At 40.0% G+C, this 27,997-nt stretch overlaps 1 protein-coding gene across 1 annotated transcript; it reads left to right on the top strand.

Annotated features, from left to right (window-relative positions):
- Positions 1–3: 3 nt before the first annotated feature.
- Positions 4–26,592, top strand: rec8b (REC8 meiotic recombination protein b). The gene is made up of 9 exons (XM_039743972.1): positions 4–66; positions 1,158–1,304; positions 7,456–7,528; positions 14,130–14,293; positions 14,460–14,508; positions 15,126–15,195; positions 15,317–15,451; positions 24,982–25,088; positions 26,522–26,592. The coding sequence occupies exons 1-9, from the start codon at positions 4–6 to the stop codon at positions 26,590–26,592; spliced, it is 879 nt and encodes a 292-aa protein (XP_039599906.1).
- The last annotated feature ends 1,405 nt before the right edge of the window (positions 26,593–27,997 follow it).

Raw genomic sequence — 27,997 nt, 5'->3', positions numbered from 1 at the left:
TGCATGCACTGCCAGTTATTCTTTAGTATTCCACGTAAAGTGCAACTATCTTTGGCACGAACAAAGGTAAGAGTGTCCTCAGATATAACCCAGAAATAAATGCTATTTTGGACACCAAGTGAATGAAGGCAGATACACATTTGGTGATAAGCCACTTACCAATGAAAGATGTCTTATTTCTACTGCACCCTTCCTATTATTAGTGTGCCTCTCTTTGCCTGATAACCATGTAGGTAGTAGCAAATGGCAATCTCCTCTACGCCAATTGCCCTAATATTTACTTCAGTCACTTTAGATATAAAGATACAGAAATTTAAAAGCCACATTGTATTTTCTAAAGTGTAACAAAGCCAGTAGAAGAAAGTATAATAGAAAATATAATTAGATATCAAAGTTTGGATTTAGGTAGTCTTATAAAACTTACTGAAAATCAGCAATATCAAAGGTGGATGTCCTGGGCTGCTTTTAGATTCAGCAATTGGTGTGATACATGAGTTATGTTCTCACATAGCTTGGTGTATTTCTCTTTCTTACATGTCTCAGCCTTTGACATTGTTTCCTTTTGTTGTTGGTATCTGGTCCCTCGGTCATGCAGCTGTGTATGTTAAAAATATGTGAGGTCCCACAACGTGTAATGTTACACATATATTATTGGCTAGCTATTCTAGTAATGGGAGATTCGGCCCAAAAGCTCTGATATTTGTACATATCTACTCAATCTCTTATTGTCTTACGTTGATTAATGATTAAGTTATAAACTGTGTCACTTTTTTATTTTAAAAGCACCATAAATTACTTGGATAACAAGACACATACATTAAAGTTATAAATTATTGGTCACAAATAGACAGAGTGTACAACTATTGATCAAAAGGAAGAAAGAATGCAAATGTAATTAGATAAGATATGTTCAGTGTGAACTGCCTTTATACATTAGTTAAGTTAGTTTCCTTTAAGGGTCCAATAAATTCCTTTGTAAATTACTTAAGTTGATAATAGTTCATCATAGATCATTTTTTTCAGCAACAAGGAAACACTTAATAGTATTAATCTGCAGTTTCAAAAGAGTTCTTCCAGTGTCACGTGGGTGTTCATTTGAAAGCTTGCTTCTTTGGTGATTTTGTCTATATTTTCATTTATTTGCTTTTACTGTCAAGGTTCCCCCAACTGAATTATTCCCACCAGAGGAACCACCCCGCCGTCGCTCTCGACGGCAACTTATATTTGCTGATGCCACCACACAGATACCCCCAGAGGAGTTCCGTCGGCAGATAGAAAATCCTGCAACACAAACTCAACCACTGGTAAGAATTCCTACTGTAGTCGAAAGATGAATTTGATTAACATTTTTAAAAGATTTATTTAAAAGTAGTAGGATATTGCCACAAATAGACATACCAATGTGCAGTTCTTGAACCATGAATTAATTCTTGTGGCAACTTCCATGTAGAAATTATATCTTCATCTAGAATTTTTCCAAGGAATTCTGGGTTACTTGTGCTGTATAAGTCATGCTATTAACATTGAAAGATATCTTTAAATACATTTCTATGAAATGTGTTCAGTTCAGTCCACACTAGTGTGTGACCCTGAGTAAGTCACTACATCTGTACTCAGATTTTACTTGTACAGTGAACCCTCGTTTATCACGGTTAATCCGTTCCAGAGTCTGCCGTGATAAATTCATTTTTCCGAAGTAGGATTCTTTATTTATAAATCAAATATTTTCGCAGTTAGAGTATAGAAAACCTGTTTACGACCTTCTAAATATGTTTTTTAACATAATTAGAACCCTCTAGACATGAAATAACACCCTTTAGTCACCATTACACTCGTATTACCCAATATAATAGACAAAATAAGAGAAAATAAGACATATTAGACGTTACAAATATCATATTATTACTAGGCTCACCCGCCTTTTAAGGCAACCGACTTTTATCCTCAATTTGTGTGCGCTCAATGTGTACATCAGGCATGTAAGTGTAGGGAATGAGAACACCAAAGTGCCCATTCATAACATCTCCCGAAAACCTACGTTTTTTTTTATCCCCTTTAGTGCCTGTCCAAAGTTGTACAATGTCAGCCCGAATCTGTACCGCTAAAGACGGAGTTTCATGCACTAAATAAGCTATAGATGAGAATAAGGAAGCACCATCTCCCCTGATATTTACTACGCAGTGAGGCATTCGTGCTCCATCAACATTAATTATTTCCAGAGACATAATTTTGTCTATTTTTCCAGCGCATTGCGCACAAAAGAGAGGGAGCGAAGGGAGCACCAGAACCTCAAGCCGCAAGTAATAAGTCTGTGATAAGTGGAATACCGCTATGCTTTGCACTCACGGGATGGAAGGACAATCCCGACTGCTTTTATATAGTAGATTATTGTACTGTACATTTAATTACACACACACACAGTTACACACAACCACTAACCTATGAATGCACAACCTCAGTAGGAGATCTTCAGAAGGTGCATCGTTGTCTTCTTCCGCTGAAGGAGTACTAGGAGTAGGCAGTGGGTGTCTGGGTGCGCGGCTGAAGAACATCTTGATAGGCAGTTGCTGGCGCTGTCTTTTCATATGCGTGAGGAGGCTTTGTAGGGTATCGCCATTTTTGATCATACCCAAGAGTTTCACCTTCTCCTGGATAGTAAGCATCTTCCTCCGGCACTTAGTTTTATTGTCAGAAGGCTTAGAAAAAGCATCACGTTTAGGAGCCATCATGGGGCTTAGATAAAAGTTCTCAGAAAGCACATGCGTAGTGACGTAAGCGCGTATGAGAAAAAATTGCGATAGAGTGAAGCCGCGAAAGTCGAAGCGTGATATAGCGAAGGATCACTGTATATGTATTGCATTTGTGATTTGTCATTTATAAATAAAGTTTTTAAAAAATGTGTCTTTGAATTTGTACGTGTATCATATCCTTTCCAGGATCAGTTCCTTTATCATATCTACTGTATTGCTGTCACTCAAAGCAAAAATGAACATTGGAATGTTTCATATTAAAAAAGTGCATTCATTTTAAAATAAATTGTATTGTAGCTCACAGGTTCTGAATGCTACATACTTATGTTCCCATATGAAGTGCAGAAGCCTAGTAGTGACACTAGTAATCATTTCTTGTACATCTATCCCATTTTATTCATTTATACACCAAGCTTTGTTCTTCTCAGATTTTACATTTACTGTAGAGTCAAGCAAAGTGCCATTAAAGTGTTAAGTGCTTATAGTTAGAGGGCTCTTCCTTGAAAGAGACTTCCTTGTATGCTCCTGCTCTTGCTTCCAAGAAGCGGTGTTGCGTTGTTAGACCAGTTTAGGTCAGGCAGAAGCAGTAATACTAAACTTCTTGTGATTTTTTGTTGATTTTGTACTGTTCTACTGTTTACCTAAAATAAAATACATAGAATACAATAAACATAACTATATTTTATTTATATCGATTTTCATTTATTAAATATGGTAAATAAAAACTCCCTGTCCAGTACAATAAATGGTAAGTACTAGAACATTCAGTTGGACTAAAACAAGGTTGAAAGGAATAATCCCCACCAAAAAGAATATTTTTTATTTACAGTGCATCCGGAAAGTATTCACAGCGCATCACTTTTTCCACATTTTGTTATGTTACAGCCTTATTCCAAAATGGATTAAATTCATTTTTTTCCTCATTTTCCTCAATTCTATACACAACACCCCATAATGACAACGTAAAAAAAGTTTACTTGAGGTTTTTGCAAATTTATTAAAAATACAAAACTGAGAAATCACATGTACAGAAGTATTCACAGCCTTTGCTCAATACTTCGTCGATGCACCTTTGGCAGCAATTACAGCCTCAAGTCTTTTTGAATATGATGCCACAAGCTTGGCACACCTATCCTTGGCCATTCCTCTTTGCAGCACCTCTCAAGCTCCATCAGGTTGGATGGGAAGCGTCGGTGCACAGCCATTTTAAGATCTCTCCAGAGATATTCAATCGGATTCAAGTCTGGGCTCTGGCTGGGCCACTCAAGGACATTCACAGAGTTGTCCTGAGGCCACTTCTTTGATATCTTGACTGTGTGCTTAGGGTCGTTGTCCTGGTGAAAGATGAACCGTCGCCCCAGTCGGAGGTCAAGAGCGCTCTGGAGCAGGTTTTCATCCAGGATGTCTCTGTACATTGCTGCAGTCATCTTTCCCTTTATCCTAAATAGTCTCCCAGTTCCTGCTGCTGAAAAACATCCACACAGCATGATGCTGCCACCACCATTCTTCACTGTAGGGATGGTATTGGCCTGGTGATGAGCGGTGCCTGGTTTCCTCCAAACGTGACGCCTGGCATTCACACCAAAGAGTTCAATCTTTGTCTCATCAGACCAGAGAATTTTGTTTCTCATGGTCTGAGAGTCCTTCAGGTGCCTTTTGGCAAATTCCAGGAGGGCTGCCATGTGCCTTTTACTAAGGAGTGGCTTCCGTCTGGCCACTCTACCATACAGGACTGATTGGTGGATTTCTGCAGAGACGGTTGTCCTTCTGGAAGGTTCTCCTCTCTCCACAGAGGACCTCTGACAGAGTGACCATCGGGTTCTTGGTCACCTCCCTAACTAAGGCCCTTCTCCCACGATCGCTCAGTTTAGATGGCCGGCCAGCTCTAGGAAGAGTCCTGGTGGTTTTGAACTTCTTCCACTTACGGATGATGAAGGCCACTGTGCTCATTGGGACCTTCAAAGCAGCAGAAATTTTTCTGTAACCTTCCCCAGATTTGTGCCTTGAGACAATCATGTCTCGGAGGTCTACAGACAATTCCTTTGACTTCATGCTTAGACAGGTGTGTGCCTTTCCAAATCATGTCCAGTCAACTGAATTTACCACAGGTGGACTCCAATTAAGCTGCAGAAACATCTCAAGGATGATCAGGGGAAACAGGATGCACCTGAGGTCAATTTTGAGCTTCATGGCAAAGGCTGTGAATACTTATGTACATGTGCTTTCTCAATTTTTTTATTTTTAATAAATTTGCAAAAATCTCAAGTAAACTTTTTTCACGTCATTATGGGGTGTTGTGTGTAGAATTCTGAGGAAAAAAATGAATTTAATTCCTTTTGGAGTAAGGCTGTAACATAACAAAATGTGGAAAAAGTGATGCGCTGTAAATACTTTCTGGATGCACTGTATATGTTACTTACACCATGTAATTTGTAGTGGTAGCTGAGAAAAATTTGATAGCTTGTGTTTTCATGGAGAAAACAATGGCAGCCAGAGCCGGACAATAGCAAACAAAATAAAATGGCCATGGAGACATCTCATGTTACTCGTGTCGCATAATCCATACAGCAAGTCATCGAATCATATATGTAAATCGCATAAATAACTCAGGAAAATGAATGTTGTCCACAAAGCCTCGTCACTTGAGGTCACTCTTGTGAATTGAAAACCCATCTCTTCCCCTTCTTCATTGGTTAAGAGTCCTGTTTTCAATTTAGAAGCATAATATTATTATTATTAATAAATGACAATAATGATAGTTAAATCTTGCATTGTTGCATAACAAAGCACACAGTACTACCATGCAGGTTGGAGAGTTTTGAAACATTCAGTTCTCTTTAAAACATCTGTATTTATTTGAAGTTTGGATACGAATGTGTCAGCCCTAGGTGTACTGCCAACAGATGAAAGGAATGGCAGGTGCTAGGGAGACTTGGTAGTGGAGCCTGGATATTGTTAAAGACAAAATATCAAAACCCAATGTGTAATTTAGAACGTAGACAAAGTGCAGGAAAAAAAAAACACAACAAAAATCACACGCAATACCTTTTAAGAAATATCTATAATATTGGACACAGAGCCAGTTTAAGCCAGTGTCATACTAGTGGAGTGCGTAGTTTAGCAGCTGCTACCCAAAATGATGGCAACCATAGAAAAAAAAATGCCACCACAGAGAATAGAAAACATAATAATAACAAAAATCTGCACATAATATATTATGAAAATATACAATAATGCTATGTTTTAGCCCATAGTTTTACCCTGGCTTAGGTTTATGTTATTTTGTATTTGTTTATTTTAAAGTATTTGCTATGTATTAATGTAATTTGTGTTACTGTTGTTATGTTTATGTTTTGTTAAGTATTTATGTGTACTGTAATGTTCTTTTGTGTCCCTTGTGTTTTTTGGGTGTTTCCCAAGAGGCAAGGCCACCCTGATATCACTGCTGCTCCCCCCAATATATATTCTTCTCGGGAGGAGGGCTCAGTAAAAGTTCATTAGAGTTTGTCACAGTTGTCTTTTGTGAGTAATTTGGATTACTGATTACTTTTAGCGCTTTTTAATGGATTTGGCTTATGAATTGGAATTTGGAAGTTTTTTTTTAACTTTGGATTGTCTTTCAAAAAACTCCTTTGTATTCTTTTTGAGCCTTTTTGTTATATTTTTTATTTTCAAATACATATTGTCATTTATATAAAATTGTCTCTTCAAGCCATATTTTTTCGTTTCCTCGAGAGCTGTCTTAGGACACAGTGGAATATTAAAAGCATTTTGAACTTTAAATACCAGTTTCTCCATTTTGGGTTTGGTCAGTCCGCAACATGCAGATCATAGCTGGTTTGGGATGAGACCATTTTGGGTGTTTAAAAATGTTAGCTTATTTAAAGGTCTCACACCCTTTTCTCTTTACGAGTACTGCTCTCACACATAATACTTAAATTTGGATTTCCTGATACAACCGTAGAAAAATCATAACACTTTTATTGGGTTAGGAGGATTAGACCATCTAGAAGATTTTCAAAATGCACATTTATTGGACATCAGACTAGAAAGCAGGGATAGCATTCCTATAGCAACATCTTATTCTAGCCAAACACATTGAGATAGCTAATGCCTCTTGTCATGGATGCACATCTGTGGATTATCCTCAAGGCTCATCTAAGGCAGGTCATATCTCCTCTTTTGTTCCCTCCATAATACAGAGAAGACACCCAGTGAAGGCAACTGACTCTGTCCCTTCCAGTTCCCCGCCTTTGAAGCTTCTATTTGCTGGAAGGATGCATTAAGTTTGGAACAGACTGCACTGCAGGACAGAGCTTCTTCCAAATAACTAGAATGTAGCAATTCACTTAGCATGACAGCTTTCTTAACCTTTGATTTTCTTTAGATCTTTGTACTGGGGTGCATAGCGGCCCCTTTTCATTTTTTTAACTAAAATAAAAGGGGATGACTGGGTTGGGGCTCCAAGATTTATCTGTGGAACGTGCAGTACTTCACTTGACCACACTCTGGCTTGATCTCTTTTTGGCCCATGGGCCTTTCTACTTTAGAGTGGAAACTTACTCGATATTGTTGCCTTCATTAGAAACTATAGAGGGATTTTCTGTGCTTGCATTACAAAAATAGAAGTCATGGCTATCGTGTGTGGTAATACTGATGCATTTGCATGTAGTTTTCAATACAAGATTTCTTTTTTCTTTTACAGTCAAAAATTCTGATTCAGGATCCAAGACAGAGCAGAATAATGCCAATTGAACTCTTCACCAGACCAGGCTACCGTAAGCATGTGTTCTTAATCTTCAAACACCCCTTGCTTGTTTTGAGAATTTTGTAATCTATTTGTCACTTCTGAATTCATAACTGGGTTTATTTCTGGTCTTCACTAATGCTTTGGTTCTACCATTACCAGACTGCTCTGAAAATGAACTAGAGAGATCACACAGATGAGGTAAAGGAATAAAGCGAAAAACACAATTTAACCTGAAATATAACTGCATACTCAAATCTAACTAAACAAAAATGTGTTGTTTTCTATTTTTAAACAAAGCTATTGTAGATAGTATGCCGACTGTTCCCATCGAGGCATGTGCATACACATGTGCACACAACATTAAGTTTCAGCACACATTTGTCCCCTGCCTGAAAGGTGACAAAGAAGATGTGGCACAACAGCCCGCCTCCAGGTAATCAGTTATTACAACTTGGCCTGGAACACCCAAGTGCATTTGAAAACTTGCAATAATGTGACCAAATTAGTTTGAAGTATTTCCCATCCTTCAACAAACCATGAACAGTTTGGTGGTGACTGCTTTGACAAGTTTGTGAAGCACAGAGAAGCAAAGTGAAATGACCAGATATTTCAAGAAATCACCCACATTTGAAGCAGAAAACCCCAAAGTGTTGTTGGAATTTAAGCTGTTGAATCATAAAAGAGTTGCAGAGATGGCAGTTTAGGGTGAATTGGGTTCCCTATTAAGTTGACAAAAATAAAAAAATATATAGAAAATTTTGAAAAATTATGTTGTTTTTATTTGCAATAATATGTTAAGTGCAAATGGTTTGAAGACAACATAACAGGTAAAGCCACTTTCTATGAAATGTACAGATACAGACTTGCGTGAAGAGCATTAAAGAAAGTAAACTTTAAGGCTTGCTGAATTATAATATGAACAGCAACCCAGTCTTTAACACAGCGTGGCATTCCTCGGGCTCCATTTACGGTAAGCCTAAACATTTTATGATCATTGTTCTCTGCCATTAACTTTTTTGAAGGCAATTAAGTGCTTTAGATCAGTGATGGCAGTGTATTCGTGTATTGCTTTCTTTTTTTGAGGACTGGTAAGGCCTGCTTTTGGTTTCTTCTTGCTCCTGATGCTTTGGGTTCAATTATGGTGGATGGACAAAGCCATTTTTGTTAAAAAAATTAAATAAGTTTCTGGCTGTTAGTGCTGTCAGAATGTGACTCTGTTTTAGACTTTCATGTAAATACAGAATTCTGATTAGTAGCAAATTTAAACAAAGAATGATTTTTAAAAATCTAGTTTAATGAAATACTCAAATTAAAAAGTTGCACAGTTAAATTGCCCTCATAATTTGTTTTTACATTTTTGACGGTCTTGATCAACAGTCAGTACTGTATATCTATTTAGCTTAATGAATGAATGAATAAATTGTGCCTGAATAGTTTAAATAAGCAGGACACTTCAGTAAAACATTTTCAAGTCTGTTCTATAATGCATAGGTGTTGGATGGCACTAAAAAGTACCAAACTACCAAATTTATGAAATGGTACTACACAAGCATTATGCTAAATTCAGTACCTACACCTCATATTCGGACCAAACCCCTGCCCCCTCTTCTCTTCAAAGCAATATTTCAAAGTTAGTGTGCTTGAAACTCCAAAGCGGACCCCTAAACCGTCCCCCTTTTGCTCTTCGTTACACTATGTGCATATCAGTGAAGTTGAGACTCGAATGAGCAATGCTGACCCTGATAGACCAAGGAGATAGTGTGGTATTTGGGTTGCCTCTGATCCCAGATGTGGAGTGCTGTGGTGTTATGGGTCCACAGCTCGTTGAGTAAAGGACATTTTTAAATAAATAATCATTGTGCTCGCGGCTTAGCGAGGGGACGTTGGGCCATAGTGGGCCGTGGGACGATCCGTAGGGTGTGGGCGTTTCTCACCTAGTGCACAGGTGAGGAACTGCCCACATTCATGATTGTCCCGCGGCTAATGCTGCAGCTGCTGTGGCCCTCGTCATTTTAAAAAGAAGCGCGAGTCGGTTTTAGAGGAAAAAAAAAACGATCGGAGAGAAAAAGGAAAGTAGAGGAAGCAGGCGGTGTGTGCGTGTGGAGAGTGCGCGTTCGAGGGCAGCTGTATGGAAGCTGGGTGTTGGGCTGACACCCAGGTGTTTGTGTAGATGTCGCTCCCGCTGAGTGATCTGGTAACGGGAGTGACAAGGTGAAAGCGACGGGCCGCAGAGAGGCCATGGAAAAGGCAGCGGAAGTCGGGAGGCTTGGTGGTGGAGTCCCCAATATGAGCGACCTGGCTATTGGGGTAATCAAGTCTCGGGGACTGGGATGAGTGCCATACCGAAGCCAGGGATCGGGAGGTCTCCAGTCTCGAGCGTGTGATGTAGGAGGGCAGCTGCAGAGAGCGTCTTGCCTGCTGCTAAGCCCGTACGGGATAAGCAGGTGAGACGCATACAGAAAAGCACCGGATTTGTTTGTTGTTTTAAAGACTGCTTCCAGGAGAAGATTTTAACCTTCGTTTTTAAAGGATTGTTGTGTTTCTATTTATTGATTTTTAACCTCCACGCGTTCTTTTTATGGATTATTTATTTAATGAATTTGGAAGAACTGCACTATTTATGAACACTTGTTTTGTTGGTTTTTAATAAAAGCACTGTTACACTTTCTGCCTTCCCCTTGCTCAGTAATTTGCCTCCATTGACTAGCTCACTCGGTTACATTATCGACGGTGTTGGGTTCAAGGGTTCCCAAACATCAAAGGGAGTGTGGAGCCAGAACCCACATCGTCACAAGTGCCTGGTGGTACGTGTGTACAGGCTAGGGAAGTGAAGCACCTTGGAGCCGGCATTTGATTTATCTGTTATACCAAAATTTTAGTATCACTCCAACACTGCATGTTATTTAGGGAACTTTGCTGTTGACTGTCCCTCCTTTTTTCACTTAATGGCTGTGTGGCCAAATGAGTTTGGTGGTTGTCAGGTGCCTAGATGGAACCTGCGTTTAAACATGAACACACAGCAAAGAATTGGTCATAAATGGGAAGGTCCTGTTGAGTGTGACACTGACCGTAACAAGAGCCGGTGTGTGACCAATAATGCAAGGGCCTATTCTGTGGAATACAGTTACAGGAAAAGTCAAATTTAAACTTCATAAATATGTCTCCAAACATGTAGAGGAGTGTAACATGCTAAAAAACCAAAATCATACCAAAGAAGGTAAAATGACAGGATAAATTGGTTAACAAACCAAACTATATTTGTTTGTAAAGAAAGCTGCTGCCTGGTCACCTTAGAGGATCAAACTCAAAAAGCGAGAAAGTGCGTTGGCACAGCTGGTTACTGAGTTTCTAGCAGACTGTGTGAATTACTATCCTTTGTAAGGTTCTGTGAAATACTTAATCAGATCTTTAAAATGTCCAGTGCTGCCAAAGTAAACAGCCTGCGCCCTGAACAGATGGACACTGCTACAGCACGAGTGACACACAGTTTGTTAAAACATTCAGGAGATAACTCCCTGTATGGCTCGCTGGAGTAAATAGAGCCTCTTTGAAATTTTAAAGGCATACCTGTATGTTTCTACAATCAATTTACTATGTAGGCGCAGTGTTCATTTCTTTCTCTTTATTGAGTGGTTATTTTTAAACTTAAATACAACTAAACTGAAATGATTTTCTCAAAATAAAAACTAATTGAGGTAAGTCATCAGAATTAAAAAAGTAAAATCACAGAAATTGTCAAAAGTTTGCAAAAAACCAAACTGAAAATGAATTGTGAGATGAAAATAATATAAAAAATAGAACTAGAGGAAGATGAGATGGGAATGTAGGGATCCTGAAAGTTTTGTTTTGATGCGATCTCCTGTGATGCTAACAGAAGGCACTATAGGGAACGTGGGGATTAAATAAATATGGCATGTGGCCTACCTGCAAAATTCAATGTGTTGTTTTCTTCACACAAATAGACTTAAGTTATTGACACTTTTACCCCACTGTGGAATCAGTTCACAGACAGATTTGTGTGTGCTTTGAAAGCAAAATAACATTACGTATCAAATGAGGTCATTGTTTAACTTGTATTGTCACAAAATTGGAAGAGATTAATTGTATTTAATAGTGTCCTTCACAGTACCGATAAATGAATGGGGTCTTAGATTCTTTGATTGTAATGAGTACTTCTACAAATGTCCATCAGTCCAAGCATTCATCCAGTTCGCATGCAGTTTAATGTTCCAGATCATGGGGGGGGACCTCACACGCATCCACTGTTACATGTATAAGACTGGAGGTCATGTGGGGGGATCAGCAGCGCTAACAACAGTAAGTTGTTACTGTAATCATCAAGGCAAGACTCAAACAAAGTGGCTAGGGCACAATTTGCTTCATTTGTTAATACCAAAAAAAATGTATTTAATGTTTCAATGCTTTGAAGGACAAAGTTCATCTCCCTATTAAAGTGCCGTGTACAATGTTAACAGAGACGCCAGATTGCCAGGACATGCAACACAGTTAGTTTGGACAAGTAACATAGCATACTTCAGTGCTAAATATGAATCTGCAAACACTCAATTTGTCATTCATTTGGCTTCTGAAGGCAAACTAGTATAACCTATAAGTGAAAGCACACATCATATATGTGAATGGCAAGTTGAAGAATGTAATTCTACTTTATAGTTATAATGTAAGGAAAGGCCAAGTAATTTTCTAATTCTGGATTTGTACACGGACATAATCAGGGACAAAATGTGATCGCTTATGTAAGAAACCTTGAAAACAGCCAAACAAAGGCTGTTCTACAGGCGTTCTGAAATGAAGGATTCATGTAAAACTGACAACTTTGATTCCACACAAGTGTGGTATTCACTGAATCAAACTAATGTTTGAATTTTTATATTTAGTATGGATTTTAACTCTTTCAGGGCTGATGTCGACTTTTGTCAAAAGGAGAAGTTGACGATGGTAATCAACTGTAAACTTTGACAAAACCAACTGTTATGTTTTAGTTGGACTCTTGTTGCTAGAAAGAAAATTAGCTTCATTGATTTTGACTGAAGTTTCCTGCGCTCCCATGAGTAGCAAGGCACAAACAACTGCAAAAATGGCACTGACATCTGCTGAGCGATCAAAGCGGACGTGTAAAGCAAAATACTCCATGGACGATGTTTTGCCTATTCTCTCTGAACTGGACTATGACTTGTCGGACTCAGATTTTGATACAAGCAATCGAAAACGAATGTGAGGGTCCAGCTTCAGCTGACTGGTCCCCAGCTAATCATGGTGCTGAACAGGTTCAAGTAGCTGACACGACTACGGCACTGCTCGCCTGGGAGGACCGGCACTTAACAATGATAAGAGGTAGAAACCAGACTGCAATAAACTGCGACAGTGACTGCTGCTGCTGCCCCAGCCACGTGAAGACAGCCTGGCAGCATGCCTGCCGCACATTCTTGGCAAACTGGCAGCCACAGCATGCAGCAACAGACATTTTATGTTGACTTCTATGTTAAACTATTGTTTTTCAGAAAACTGTGTTTTTTGTAAAAAAAAAAAATATTTAGCCCTCAAAGAGTTAGGCAGTTAGTTATTTTTCAGTTACTGGACAGAAAATTTCAGAATAAATTTAGAATGTTCACATGTTAAGATAGGTCAGGTAGTTTATGGTGATATCATTTTTTATAAACCCTATGCTGAAATTCCCCCAAGATTAGAAACTCACTTTATTGATACACTGGGGGGATCCCCATCTCTGCTACACATTAAAGATCAATCCCTACATTGTATTTTGATATTTATGAATGACAGTACTTGTTTAGTTCAGTGATAGTTGGGTAACAACTATTTTAAAGCTGTTGTTACTGTTAGTATTTTATATTGTATTACAGAAAAGGGAATTAGGTTGTTCACTTCAATAATGGAGGAATGTTAATTAAAAGCCATTGAATGAGATTCATGTTTTTGCTGTGGTATTGAAAGATATCAAGTATAGTAATATTTCACTGGTATTGAATGCAAAAATTCTAGAATTGCAACATCACTAGAGGCCAGTGTCCATACTGCGAATGACCGGTGTCTCTGGTCGGAGATATAAAATGTTGATGGATGTTATTTACTTCACAATACATAAAGGACTAAATGTATTTATAAAATACAAGAAAATAATCATATTTGGCAGTGTTTCTGATCATTTTCATCAAGGTTCATATACAGTATGGGCTTAGGATTTAATAATGAATGATGGGTCAGTGAAATGTGTAGTTTTTCAAACAAGAGAAGCAAAAGTAACACACTAATGTGTTACATTTTATATTAAGTAACTACATAACATTTAGTTACTTTTTTTGTAAATAATGAGTAACATAACAAACTTACTTTTAAAAGTAATGCTGCTCGGGAGACATGGGCTTTATGCTTGTCTTGGGAAACATGGTGGCCATGGAGGATGTTTAACTTTTTTTTTGCATGGTTTAATGTGATCTGAGCATTTTGCCAAAGAAGAACTCTACTAAGTGGACTCAAACATGTAAACAGAGCTTTTTAATAAACCATGTTTCTGCCTCAGTTTAGTTATGAACCTTACCCTGGTTTTGTGTTTGCATGTAAACACATTTTTGTTGTTTATAACTATATATAAGAAACAAGAGAAACAACATTAAAGTCACCATGGCATCTTCTTTCAGGGCCTCTTCCGCCTGCACACCTACAGGAACTCTGGACTCGGTGTGCAGTTGTGACCCCAATTGACCACACAACTAAGCGAAAACGTTTAACTGAAGAGGAGGAAGAAAGTGAAATAGAAGTAAGTGTGAGAATCCCCAGCTTTCTGAAACTGATCTGCTCCCCTCTTCTTTTCCCCTTGTTTGCCTGGTTTATTGCAAAGATTGGCATGTGGCCCAGCATTTAATACAGCTGGTCAAGGCATGCTTGACTGTTTTTGGTTTGTTTTTTTTTTTTTCCCTCCACAGATTTTCTTCGGAGACCAAGAGCCAAGCATTCCTCCATTGGAAATAACTGGTAAGACTACCGTTGTTGAGACCAACAACAACAGAAGCAGATTAAGCAATCAGATGGCTCCTTGAAACTGAGATGCTAGGGCTTTTTGAATTACTATATAGGTCTTCATTCTACAGGTATACTAGTAGAGAAGCATTTTTTTAAAAGACGACATATGATTATCACAGAAGTTTTCTGTCACACTTCCAAAAGGATGGAAATGGATGGTTCTCTATTTCAGAATGTTTCTTAAAGCTGTGAAGAAAGTGACATCATTGCACCTTGAGCTATCATACATTCTCGACTGTTCTGTCTGTGCACCATGCTGACCTCCACTATCTGTTTCCCTTTGGGATGTAAACGCATGACTTTACACCATCCAGTGCTTCCTAAAATAAGTGATCATCCAATTGGAGTAATGTAATATGATTTAAGATTCTCAGGCTCACTTAATCCAATTCAGGGTCATGGGGTATCCTGGGAGCATTAGGCTGGGACCACTCCTGGACTCATAACCAGCCCATCAAAAGACCCACTGGTATACACACCCACAATTGTCCCATTTTTATGGAACCATCTGGTTAACTTTGCTCAATTGCAGCACTGCTTACTTAACATGTCTTCTCCTCTCTCTTTAGTTCCACCTGGGGTCCTGGAAGCTTCGGGTGAGGAGAGGTCACACAGCATCACTCCTCCAGAGGCAGGACGGTGAGAGAGCATAAAAGCAGGAGCAAGACTTAAAGCCCATTTAAATACTTATAAACATGAAAAAGCTATTATTTTATTGGTACAATGGAAAAAGTCACCATTTCAATTGCTGTTTGGCTAGATCACCAGCAGAGTCTGTGCTCTCAAGAGCTGAAAGTCACCTACCAGTTCTAGAGGACATCCCAGAAGAGATCTCTATGCCAGAGCAACCTGAGATGTTGGTAGAGGAGCCATTGACGCCAGAAAACCTATACAGGTAACTGTAAAAATAATATTATAGACCATTCATGCATTGTGATGTAACACATGTTGAAAAGAAAATACTGTAATAGGTTAATAAAATAAAAAACATTTAAGGATTGCACTGCAGCACAGATGTTTCAGAAAAACCTTGAATAATCTTCCCCAAAGTTTAGAGTTGTGTTCGCAGTGGACACTCTTGCATGAAAACCTAATTTCTTGTTTGTTGTTAACAGTCCTCTGCAGTTTATCGTGGTGCAAAAATATTAACTTCAAAATCAAACATTCATTTTTGTTTTACTTTTACTCTGCTTTGTGGTGACAGCCCACTGAGATGGACTCCCCAGGCCTGCCTATCCCCAGCAAACCTGTTTGTAGTTCCAATTGGGAAATTCCTAGAAGATTCTAGGCCATTCAAGAGATAGATAGTGCTGTGAGAAGTACTTGCCCCCTTCCTGATATACTTCAGGTTTGTATCCCAATAAATAACTTCAGATCTGTAGGCAAAATATATTAGACAATGAAGAATGGAGTTAACATACAGTACAACTCCATTTCTAAGCTGCTATTTAATATGTTCAAGTAGTAAAGGTAGTAAACGTATCCAACACCTGTACTGCCCATATGAAAAGATAAATGCCCCTCTTTGGTACTTACACAAACAGCTGACCAAAGTGAATTGATAATTATGACTCAGCTGATTGCAGCCAGACAGGCTGAACCTAAACCTCATCATATACTAACCCTTACCATGAGAGCAAAGTAGTCACCTTAAGGCTTCTAGAAGAATACTATGTCACAATCAAAAGAAATGACAAAAAAGGTTGTTGAAACTTCCCAATCAGGAAAGGGATATGCACCATTTCTAAGGCTTTGGGACCCCACTTTACCATAATGGGAGCCTTTAACTCCAAATATAGATGAGTGGTGAATCTTCCCAAGAAAGACCAGCCTAGCAAAATTACCCCAAGAGCAAAGCATCAAATCATTCAATATCTCACAGAAAATCCCTAAAGAACATCAACAGAATTGTAGGCCTCTGTGGCCTGTTCGTGACTACATGGTCTCTTTTTTAACTGCCAGGTTGGATTTTGCATTTTTCCTCCTAAATCTGTTTCTCAACTATCTTAAGGAGTTTCCATTTCAGTAACCTGGTAAAGGCTTTCCTAGTGAGGCAGATAAGTGTAATCTCAGTAATTACAACACCCATTCTTTTTTCAAAATGAGGACTGCTACCCCATTCAGCCAGTCCCAAGGCACTGTTCTTACCTTCCCTGCAAAACTAAAGAAACACTCCTACAACTAGCAGGACTTTAAGCTTTTGCAGTCCATAGTCATTTGGTCCTGTGGTCTTGTCACTAGATGGCTTTTTAAAGTCCAATGTGGTTTCGGTCACAGGGACATCCTCAACAAGGCCTTCTGACACAGATATTTCCTTCTGTGATGGTGTATCCACCAAGTTTAGGAGTTCTTTAAAGTGTTGCTCATTGTACTTCTTGAAACACATCCCTGGTTGAGATAAAAACTTTACTTTTCAAAGTGTCTTTCTGGGTGGCATCACACCTGCGAAACCTCATTTGTCAAATGGTTTTCCAGAACCTCTTCTAACACTTATTCTCTCTGTCCTCACCAAACTTTCCCCACATACCTTGACTACTGCTGTAGCTCTGAAGACAGGATTCTGACCCAAGAGCCAGTACTTTATGTAGAGGTGAATCTTACTATGTCTAGTTGGTATTTTTCAATCTCCTACATGAACTCCTTTCTTGCCAGAGAAGCTGTTCTACGTTATAAGCTCTTGCCAAGGTTTAGTGTGCTTCTGTTGGTTTCTTGACTGCCATTGCTCCGATCTTCATCGTACACCTTGTGAGTGGTGAGCAGACATAGCTGATCTGTGTAGCTTTTTTGGACTGAGCTCAATTGTGTTACATATAGTGCAGGGTGACACATGAAAAACTGAACCATCTCTGACTCCAACATCGACATACATTTCTTAGCCTATACATGAAACAAAAGATATGCAATACAAAAATCTGTGTCTTCTGGTTAGAGGAGGTGCTGGAAATGATTTCCTTGTGTATCAATACACTTTTTTGCATGCCGCACCATACTGTCATAGACGTGATGCAGCTCAGCCGCTTCAATTTTTCCAATTTCACTACAAATATTGTCCTTCAGTTCCTCTAATATCTTTGGATTATTGACATACACTTTTTCCTTCAGATTGCACCACAGGTAAAACTCGCAAGTGGATAGGTCCAGTGATCTTGGCAGCCACAAACCTTTGCTGACAGTTCGTTCCTCTATGAACATGTTGTGAATTCGAGAAAGTGACTCGTGAGAAGTGTGACATGTCGCTCTATCCTGTTGAAAGACGGTGTACCCACTGGTTCACAGCTTCCTTACAAATGTACAGTTGGGGCTGCAGACCCCGTCACATCAATGAGGTTCCGCAATCACGACGGCACCCACCTGTATAACAGCTCGAGCCAGCTGGTTGGAGACGGTTTGGTTTTTCGTGCGCCACCCTTTACTTGCAGGTAAACAACATTCCCAGACCTGGCACCAGGGATGCTTTCTGGTATCCCTGCCCTGGGCAAAGCTTTTCAACTACATCACTCGATATTTTGCTCCAGATTGCCACAACTCATTGTCTGAAGAAGTACTTCCTGGCTTCACTGTTAAATGTGCTTCCCATTTATTTTCACCAGTTTGCTTGTGTAAGGGATTTACTATTTAACTGAAATAATTCTGTTGGATCAGCTTTATCAATAGCTTTGATAGATTTAAAGACCTGAATTACATCCAAGTCATTGTAATACATTTTTCATGCAAGACATACATGTTGGTTCAGGGTTTTTTATACATTGGAACAATTTTGGCTACTCACTTTTATTAATTATAACCTCTGTATTAAATATGTTGTTATTATTTTTGCTTTGCTGAGATGCCATTTTGTTTTGTGAATAGATGCCACCATTTCATGAGTCTCATTGTCAGGACAGCACTCCTGTTTATAAGGGGTGTGGTTCTGAATGTTGCTGCGCCTGACATCATTGACATATTTTAAATTCCAGCACAACAGGTCATTTAGTATCTGTAATTAAAGGTAAACACCAACAGCTTTAGGCATTTCTGCGATTTCCACTGTGACTATTTACTTTGTAGTTTGTATTTGGTAATTGGATTAAAGTTTCTTTGTTATTTGACCTGTTTCTGGCACTCTGCCTGTGATTCACCTCCTTGTCCATTATTCTTTTTTTATTCCTTCTTTTATCAGCTTTTGGGCAGAATAGTTTCCAGTGAATCTTCGTTGCTTGAGACCTGGCAAGCTTAATTCTACGTGTGTGTCCCCTGAGATGCACTTAGTTGTTCTTCCCTGTACAGCTTCAAGTGCTGCTGTGTTTTCCTTGTACCGTGTTGACCAGTACTGCACACATGCACACAACTGCACTGGATGTGGTCTTACCAGTGCATTATATATTTTGAGCATAATGCTCCTCGATTTGTACTCGGCTGATTTTACAATATAAATGAACATTTCATTTGCCTTGCAGTTGCTTCTGCACAATACCCAGACCATGACAAGGCTATATCAATGTAAACCCTAAAATTCTTTTAGGCGGTCATTTCGTGTAGGACTGTTTTACCATGTATTGGGATACATGGACAAGAAAAGGAAATGCAAAGATCTTAAATGCTAAGTAATGACAACATCTGGGCAATGCCTATACCATTTGTTTTAACAAGTGATGTGTACTTTTGTGGTGGCTTCCTACTAAACTGTAACAGGAGGACAAACACAGTGGAGGCTGACAGAGAGCTTACCAATGGGTAATGTGGTTCCCGGCTACAGTACAAGTCAAAGCGTATTTAGCTGAGAGTTAGGGATCTCTTATTGTTCGTCTGACTCTTGAACAGGAGTGTTTCCCCAAGCAGTTCTTTACAGGTAACAGCCACTAAAGAATCTGCCTGAAAAAAAGCCAACTTCTAATGACTAACATTAGAAGCACAACAGGAGAACATGCTGTCTTCTTGTAGCTGCTGTGCCTATAAATGCATCATTACACACCTTTAGCATCTGTGAGACCATACACAGCAAACGTTCACCTTCACAAAGACCTGATCACATAGGTTTCATGTGCATTCTGCAGAGTAATCTTTGTATCAGAAACAGCTGGCATGGTTGTAAGTAAACAGGCTAAAGTACCTTTGAATTCATAAAAAGGAAAACATAATTCAGTTTAGTGCATGTCAGCAGCAAACAGGCCAGAAGGTCAAAAACATGCCAGGCAAGAACTGACAAAAAGAAGCACAGTGAGAAAGCAGGATGTCACAACAACAACAATGGCACTGGTGTACTCTGACTCTGCTGTTGAGAATGGGGTTGGCCTACTGAAATACAAATGCTTGTCATCACATAACCTACCAGGTGATCACATAGTTAAGTGGCTCAACAACAAAGGGTTAGTGATGCTTGGCAGGTGTGGTTGACAGCAGGCAGCACAGCACAGCACACAGAAGGAAGGCCAAGGAGTTAAACTGACATTCATGGAGAGCAGCCCCATTGATAATCTGACCTGGACTCCAAGTTCTGCGTTGCCCTTTTATATCATCCATCCATCCATTATCCAACCCGCTATATCCCAACTACAGGGTCACAGGGGTCTGCCGGAGCCAATCCCAGCCAACACAGGGCGCAAGGCAGGAAACAAACCCCGGGGAGGGCGCCAGCCCACCGCAGGGCACACACACACCTACACACCAGGGACAATTTAGAATCGCCAATGCACCTAACCTGCATGTCTTTGGACTGTGGGAGGAAACCGGAGAACCCGGAGGAAACCCACGCAGACACGGGGAGAACATGCAAACTCCACACAGGGAGGACCAGGGAAGCGGACCCGGGTCTCCTAACTGCAAGGCAGCAGCACTACCCACTGTGCCACTGTGATGCCCCCTTTTACATCATGAATCCTGCAAAAGATTACAAACCTGGGGTGGCCCCTTCATTCCCTTTCCTCTGTAACCTGTAAGGAATGTTCACTGCTTCTTGTTGAATACAAAAACAGAAGACTTGAGATAAAACTGGAGTTGGGTCATTATACAGCAATTTGTTCTGCGGTCTCTCATCTCCAGTGTTTTCAGGGCAAATCTCAACTTATTTATTCTGTGTGAAGTTTGCATGTTCTCTCTTTGTGTGTCCCCACTTTCATCCCTCAAACAAGCAACTTAGGTTCACTGGTAAAAAAGTATGAGTGAGTGGGGCTTGTGCTCTCTCCAGATTTGCTTCTGGACATGACCTGCAAGTACCGGTGGATAGAAATGTCCAATATGAACTACCAATGTTCTCAGGGCTTCATGTGGTAAAACATATATGCTTTAGGAACTAGTTTAAGGACGAAGAAATGTCCTTGCAGGACATTAAGCAATAGGTGGTTTTACTGAGTGTTGCTATCCATAGCCACAAGATCTCCTGAGGGTGGCATTTCTGACCCTCCAAGTGATCCCATTAGAAAATTCCTGAAGTTGTATTATCTAGTGACATAAGGATGAAAATAAGAGTCTCAGGGAGGAGATACTTGCCACCACTGTATCTCAAAAGCATTAGGTTTTGTCTTGTCCCAAGCATTGGACTATCAGGCCACCAGAGAGCAGTCTGTGACTGTGGCAGCCCTCCGGTAGCACACAGCGCTGCTGATCAAGCTCAGACAGAAACGTATTGTGTTCTTACTTGCATGTATGCCACACACTAGTAACGGTGGTACATGTGCTGGAGTCCGCAAGTTAGGAATTCCAAATTCCAGTTAGGAAGGAAGGCACTGAGTCCCTAGTCTGGTGATCAGCTTTGATGGTCAAGTGTACTGAGCGTAGTCTAGAAACAGTCATGATAGTTTTTATTATGCAAGTGTGCCAGATGGTACACGTAAAGGATACAGCATCCTCTGCGGACCTGATGTGATGATGAACAACTCAAGATGGTCTGAGCTATCTGGAATGATAGTGTGTCCCGGCCGCAGACTCTCAAAGCTTTTTTTTACAGTTTGTGGCAGTACCACTAGCCCAGTACTCATTCTAAAAATCCACTTTTGTTTTCTCTGGCACTCTGAAGCAGAGAGATGCCACATATTCTTCATGTAAAGCATTACAGATGTTTGTGAAAACCCAATCTGATTGGTCTCTGCACATATTTTAAATTCAGTCTACTCTGGACACTTTACGGATATGAACTTGTTAGAAAATCCAAGCAGAGAAGGATTAAAAGAGTGGGACTGGGGAGTCAGTGGGACGAGAGAAGGGGAGGTAAGAAGGTGTGTTTTGGTTGGGCTCTTTTTTGATCATCAACTGAAAGGTCACTCATGCTGAGAAAAAGAGATGACAGGACTTGTGTGGCATTTATTGAGTTTGGCGATTTGTAATGTGGGGTGCTGCCCCCCTCCCCAAATATTTAAAAAACTCTACTTAAATTAATTAGGTAATGCAAAATAATCATGAAATAAATTTGATTATTTGCACAATGTGGCAGGTTTCAGCGCATGTCAACATCCATTAAAGATTGTTTCTGACTTGTTTAATTTCTGTGTGAATACCTACTGTATGTTTCCTGATTTAAGGGTGCCGGGCAAATGAGTGTATGCAAGTCCTTGATCTTTTGACAAGCAGGTGACCTGAGGCTGCCCTTTAATTGGTGGTTTTCAGATTTTTACGGGGATGCAGCTCCCTGTGCTGCGGACACCCCCACATTTTTTGGCAGCAAATTAATATTGTTTTAGGTTTTTTTAATCTAATCGGATTGGACAATCGTTGATTCACTATTTCAAGTTCACATCAATGTTTCACAGTTCACAGCCGCCATTAAGATAAACTACAGATGAGCGCGCACAACTTTAGGGAGATGATGGTAGCTTCAAGTGGAACTTAAGAAATCAAAGAAAATTCAGTAATTTCTTTAATGAATTACACCTTCACAAATTGTTTACTTGAAGATATAAAGTAGATAAGGGAGCTTGGACCAGACCGACTGACTTACAAATTCAGCAGCAGGCAAGTGATCGTTGACAAGCTTACACACAGACTTTTTCTGCTCTTGTCATCACAAATGGAGTTGGCTAACTGGATGTGGTGTAAGTAATGCCTTTTTTTGCATTCCTTGTTTGCTGTTTCAAAGTGCTGAAGCATTCTGAACGATGACAGGGGTACGAGACTTAAAACATCTTTTTGAAAAATGCAAGCAACATGAAAGTAGCCAAATTCATGTAGAGCAGTGTTTTTCAACGAGTGCGCCACGACACAGTAGTTGCTGTGGAAATAAAAGTGTAGCGCACCTAGGTCTGAACCTGAGAGGGATGACATCCTCGAATGGTTGAGACCTGTCTGAGGAGGACAGGACTACCTGGAGAAGTTGGCATAAAAGCAGCTCCATGGTCACTATGTTGTAGACACAGCACTTGGAGCACTTCAGATGCTACAGGCCATCTGCCTGGGTGTGTGGTCGCCAGTGAGCCTCACAGCACTAGCGGATAGTGGGCATACGAGGCACCTCTGAGGCAGAGAGGGGTGGGAGAAGCAGCTTGGAGATGCCACCAACGTGCTCACTAAGTGCCCTGTCTGCGAACACTGATTTCAAAGCTCCTTTCTCTTTTACCGGCTACTCTGGTAGTCCTGCCCCTTCGGGCAGTTGAGCACAGGTATCAGATATAATGTGTTTGTGATTGTCAGACAGTGGTGTGCCTTGGGAAGTTTTTGGTTACAAAAGTGCGCCACTAAAGAAAAAAGGCTGGGAAACGCTGATCTAGAAAGTAGCATGAGGCTAATTTCTTTTGGCAGGCTTAATGAAATGAATTAGTTTAATCAGAAAGTAACTGAGAAATGTTTAGGCCTGAAGGAATGCAAGGAAAATTTATCTTCAAGGAAATATAGATATCCTGATTGTAAACGCAGAATAAGATTTAGGTTGGACTTGTCCTGTTGGTGTAGTACAAGACAGGTTGAGGGGTGAGTTATATTTTAAGATGTGGGGGTCTGTGGATCTTACAAGGTGAATTTGTGCCAAGGTGAGGTAAGACTGGTGAACATACATAGGACTGGGCAGACTGGCAGCAAATGTAGAATAAAACTAGGGTGGGAATGACTCTTGTGGGTGTGATAAATGATAAACTGGAATGCCAGACATAAGAAAAATCAGAGGACTAGTGATTGTATGATGTGGATTTATGGAATAAAGTGGCAATTGCCAAGGAATGGGCACTCTTATTAGCAGAGGCAGAATAAGATTTGGATTGGACTGGATGTGTTATGGGACAGATGGAAGTGCATGTTATTTGCAGATTATGATGGCAGGGGTGCAGACATTATGGTATAGGTTTTGGGGAACTGAGCAAGTTGGCAGAGGATCGGGCAATTTTGAGACTGCTGTAGTATAAAATTTGGGCGGCAGATGAACGTGTTTCTTTCCATCTCTATAGGGCAAATTATGGGAAGAATAAGGGGACTGTGGATGTCAAGGACTGAACTGAAGTTTTGGAGCACAGTAGAACTGGGAAAGTTGGCAGCAGATTGGGTAGCATAGTAGAAAGGGTATAATAAATTTTAGCCTGGATTTGTCCTATGTGTCTGGTACTGGACAGGCCAAGATATGCATTTGCATTATAATGAGAACCATGAGAGCTTGTGGAATGACTAGATAGATAGATAGATAGATAGATAGATAGATAGACACTATATAATAGATAGATAGATAGATAGATAGATAGATGTGAAAGGCAGTACAGGTATGATAGATAAGTGCTCCCTCAGTTTGCTCCCACTGCTCTTCACCCCAATTAAAACATTTGGTTGTGTGTCCCAGAAGCGTCTTCTTTTATGTAGCCATATGCAATGCTCTTATTATCATCATCAAATCCATCTGATTGAATTTACTTATGAGCTCAGTACCTTTATGTCTCTGCCAGGTCTTTGTGATTCTTAGAGTACAATGACTCATAAAACTTACTTGGAAGGGAACCTCTCAGATTCTCTAATGTCACCATACCATTAGCCAATCACCTTAATCCAATTAAGAGTGCCAGGGCACCAGAGCCTATTTATGAAAGCAGGAGCCAACACTGTACAGGGCATCAGTCTACAGAATGGTACATTTTTATAAGCTCGTGTGGAATATGTTTCATCCCCAGGATACATCATTTCAATCCCCCACATCCAATCTGTAAACTCTTTTATGGCTTAATTGGTAGATGAATTAGGAGATACTGTACTTAAACAGTGATAAAGAAAAGGTGCATATAATGTAAAGTATCTAAATGGCAAGAAGATTTGTACTTTCATCTCATCTGAAGTGGCCAGCTGCCATAGACAGACTGTACTGCTGGCCTCATTGACACTGACTTGTTTTGTCGCAGGGCAGTCACCACACCAGTGAAGCCCAAAACTTAGTATCTGCTACCGAAGTTTACTGTTGGTATTTTATTTGCCCTTTTTCCTCACATCAGTACCATGCAGCTTCTGTCTGTCCACTAATCTGTCACAAGTCTTCCTTCTATCTTGAAGGCTTATTGCACAACTTATTGAACAATATGGGGAAACGTACTTAGACCAGCTGGTTCCACCTGGATCTCCTCGTCGAATGGCCTGCATGGCGTTCAGCACCATACTGGGTGAGTACTGCAACATGTGCAGTGAACTAACAGCTATAATAAGAACAGCATGGAGAGACTAAAAACTGATGACCGGCCCAGACTTTACTGCCCTAAGATGATACATTTTGAGGAGGCCTTATAATGTCTAAACGAAGGGCTAAAGTATATTTTTATAAATCTTTTATATTTTCCCTTTGTTTGTTTTGTGTCAGCTTTCTCTTGGGGTCCTTCCACAGTAAATATGCCTTTGTTGAACATGAATAACATTTAAAGTTTCCTACTACATTTTTCCTGTTAGGCTGTATCTTCTCATAACCCAGACCTAGACTTGAAGGTAAGAAAATGGATGGATGATGGCAGCAAATAATGAAAACTATTTTTTTAATAAGCATATTAATGTACAGTACACGGTAACACATGTAGACATGCCTCACAAAAGTTCAAAGGCCACAAAAAACACAAAAGGACAACTGACATGACTTGACGTGCATCATATTCTCAAGCACTTAATTCAGTTCAGGACCACAGCCTACTCCGTTCACTGTCAAGGCAAAGGCAAGAATCAGCCCTGAATGGAGAACCAGCCCATTACACGGCTCGCTCACTCACTCACACACATCCACTGTCATTCAATATGGGGCCAGTTTGGAGCTGGCAAACAAAATGACAGGCCTGTCTTTGGGATGTGGGAGGAACAGTTCTGTACTCGGAGAAAAACACGGGCAGATAAAGGGCGAACTTGCAAACTCCACACAGAGAATGACTTCAGTAAAAACTCAGCTTACTTTTTTCCCCCACATGTATCAAGTACAGGGAAATTCTTTTTTTTAATATCTTGCCCAACGTGTAGGTCACTGCGTGAGAGCATGATCATCAGCTTTGCCTGTCATACTTTTGGGTAATTAAATCAAAGTGGATGAGGGGAGATGCTTAACCAAAGAAATGGCTGGTAGTCAACAAACAGAAGGACCCTACACACAGGATATGCTTTTGAATTGAAAACAAGACTTGTGACTCTTGAGCTGGGTCCTCAAATAAAAAGCGTGACCCCTTGGGAAGCAGCTTCTTGTCTGTGAACTACTTTCTTTTTTCTGGTTATTTATTTACAATATTTTACCAAAAATATACACATTTTGCATGTTATGCTTATATGATACAGTAGCATTTTTAGAGAGAATACTTACAAAAACGCTGTCCAGAGCGGGATACTTTTAAAAATACTGGCGCAGAGTTTCAGTGTGAATGGGTGAAAGCAATGATTTCTGAAAAAGCAAATGCCATTATGTGGATATTCCCTGATTTGCTCCTGCTCATTACAATGTCCCATTCCCGGATTGGTCACACTTGGTAAAACATATTCCAACACAGCCGTCTTAGAAGAGTTGCTTTACATGGTGCATGTTCTGTTTCATACCTGTATGCATCTAAATTGTAATTTTTGTAATTTTTAGAAATTGTGGTCAAGCAACTAGTCACACTGCATGGTAGAGTTGCCAGTCGTATGTGTGCTCAAATTATATGAACATGTTTAGTCTGATTGATATGTCATATCATGGGTGCTAAAGACGTGTACTACGCAAACTCACTGCGGTCACTGCACAATCAGTTTCACCAGATTTGATGGGGACAATCGGCTCACAAGACTGCTAACACATCAAGACAGCTGACTGAAATTTCTGACATGACAAAAATTTCTTTTAATTGTGTGACCAACCAACTGTAAGATGCAATTGGGCATTGCAAACCATTCAGATGATGCCGAAATTTGGGCCGACTCAAAAAATCAGTCAGTGACTGCAAATTGGGCTTGAAATCGTGACAAAATCGCACAGCATATGTCTGTTTAAAGAAGTCTATGGTTTACACATGCTCGGTGTAGGCATACAATAACAACATTTTCAGTTATTTCAGTAGGGACTAAAATACACAACTAGGGGGTTCACCCCTTGCTTGCTTCGCTCGGCAATCTCCCCAGCCTGCACTACGCACCAGCCACTTTGTGTCTCTGCCGCTCATGTTGTGAAGAGGGGGGCTGAACGCACCCCAAGGAGACGTGGTCGCTTCTCCGAAACCCCCTCTTAAACGGTGATACAATGGGGAACAAATGCAGTTTTTTTTTTACCTTCTCTTTGCACGATCAGCTGCTGGCTTGCCACTGCTGCCGAACATTTAAAAGCCTGTACAGCAGCTGTCCTACTCTTTGTCTTTTATTTCCAGCCCTGGGCATGGTTAAGTCTCATGGCACAAAGTCTCGTCTCGCAGGACAGGAGTTCTTAAAATTTTTTATTTTCTAATTTAAAAACGGAATAAGAATCTGCAAATCTAACATCATCACATTAAAGTTGATAAATTCTGAAAAGAATGATACCAAACATATTATATATGGAGGTTTTAAAATAAGTCCAATTTAAAGTGTGACATAAAAAGTCACATAAAATCGTTGCACAAAATCATTGCACTTCTAGGCTTAGGATTTTATATATAGAGAGTAGATATGAAAATGCTAGTGAGGACAGATACTGTTTTTGTTTAAAAACACCATTTTTAAATCAAAGTATAGTAGTACGGACAAAGTCTGATATGTGGTTTCTCATGAGGCCATCATGCTGCGTTAGACACACAGTGACTACGAGGATGTGACAGTGAGACAATGCTAACGATGGTTGCAAGAAGGTTTTCACACCCATTGTCGTGACACACAGTGCATTATGACAGTGAATAATGCAGAACACCAACAAAGCAGACAGAAGTCGGGGGGTGGCACATCACCCAGCAAACAAGCAGGCTACTTCTACTAATTTTGACTGGCAAAACAAAAACAACCAATCAACAGAGCAGATGGAAAGAACTCATTTGTGCATATTAAACCTGCGTAATTAATATCAGGATCATAGGAGCACTGGGTGCCAGGGAGACACCAACCATGA

This window comes from Polypterus senegalus, chromosome 1 (genome assembly GCF_016835505.1).
Source record: "Polypterus senegalus isolate Bchr_013 chromosome 1, ASM1683550v1, whole genome shotgun sequence".
NCBI classification, from domain to species: domain Eukaryota; kingdom Metazoa; phylum Chordata; class Cladistia; order Polypteriformes; family Polypteridae; genus Polypterus; species Polypterus senegalus.
Note: the sequence above shows the minus strand (reverse complement) of the source record. Positions and strands in the feature narration are given on the sequence as shown.

Excerpts from the sequence above, each read along its gene's own strand:
- rec8b (XM_039743972.1), top strand. The coding sequence starts at position 4 with ATGCACTGCCAGTTATTCTTTAGTATTCCACGTAAAGTGCAACTATCT. Across the intron at positions 67-1,157 it reads TATCTTTGGCACGAACAAAG|GTTCCCCCAACTGAATTATT; the intron begins GTAAGAGTGTCC and ends TTTACTGTCAAG. Across the intron at positions 25,089-26,521 it reads GGCGTTCAGCACCATACTGG|AAATTGTGGTCAAGCAACTA; the intron begins GTGAGTACTGCA and ends TGTAATTTTTAG.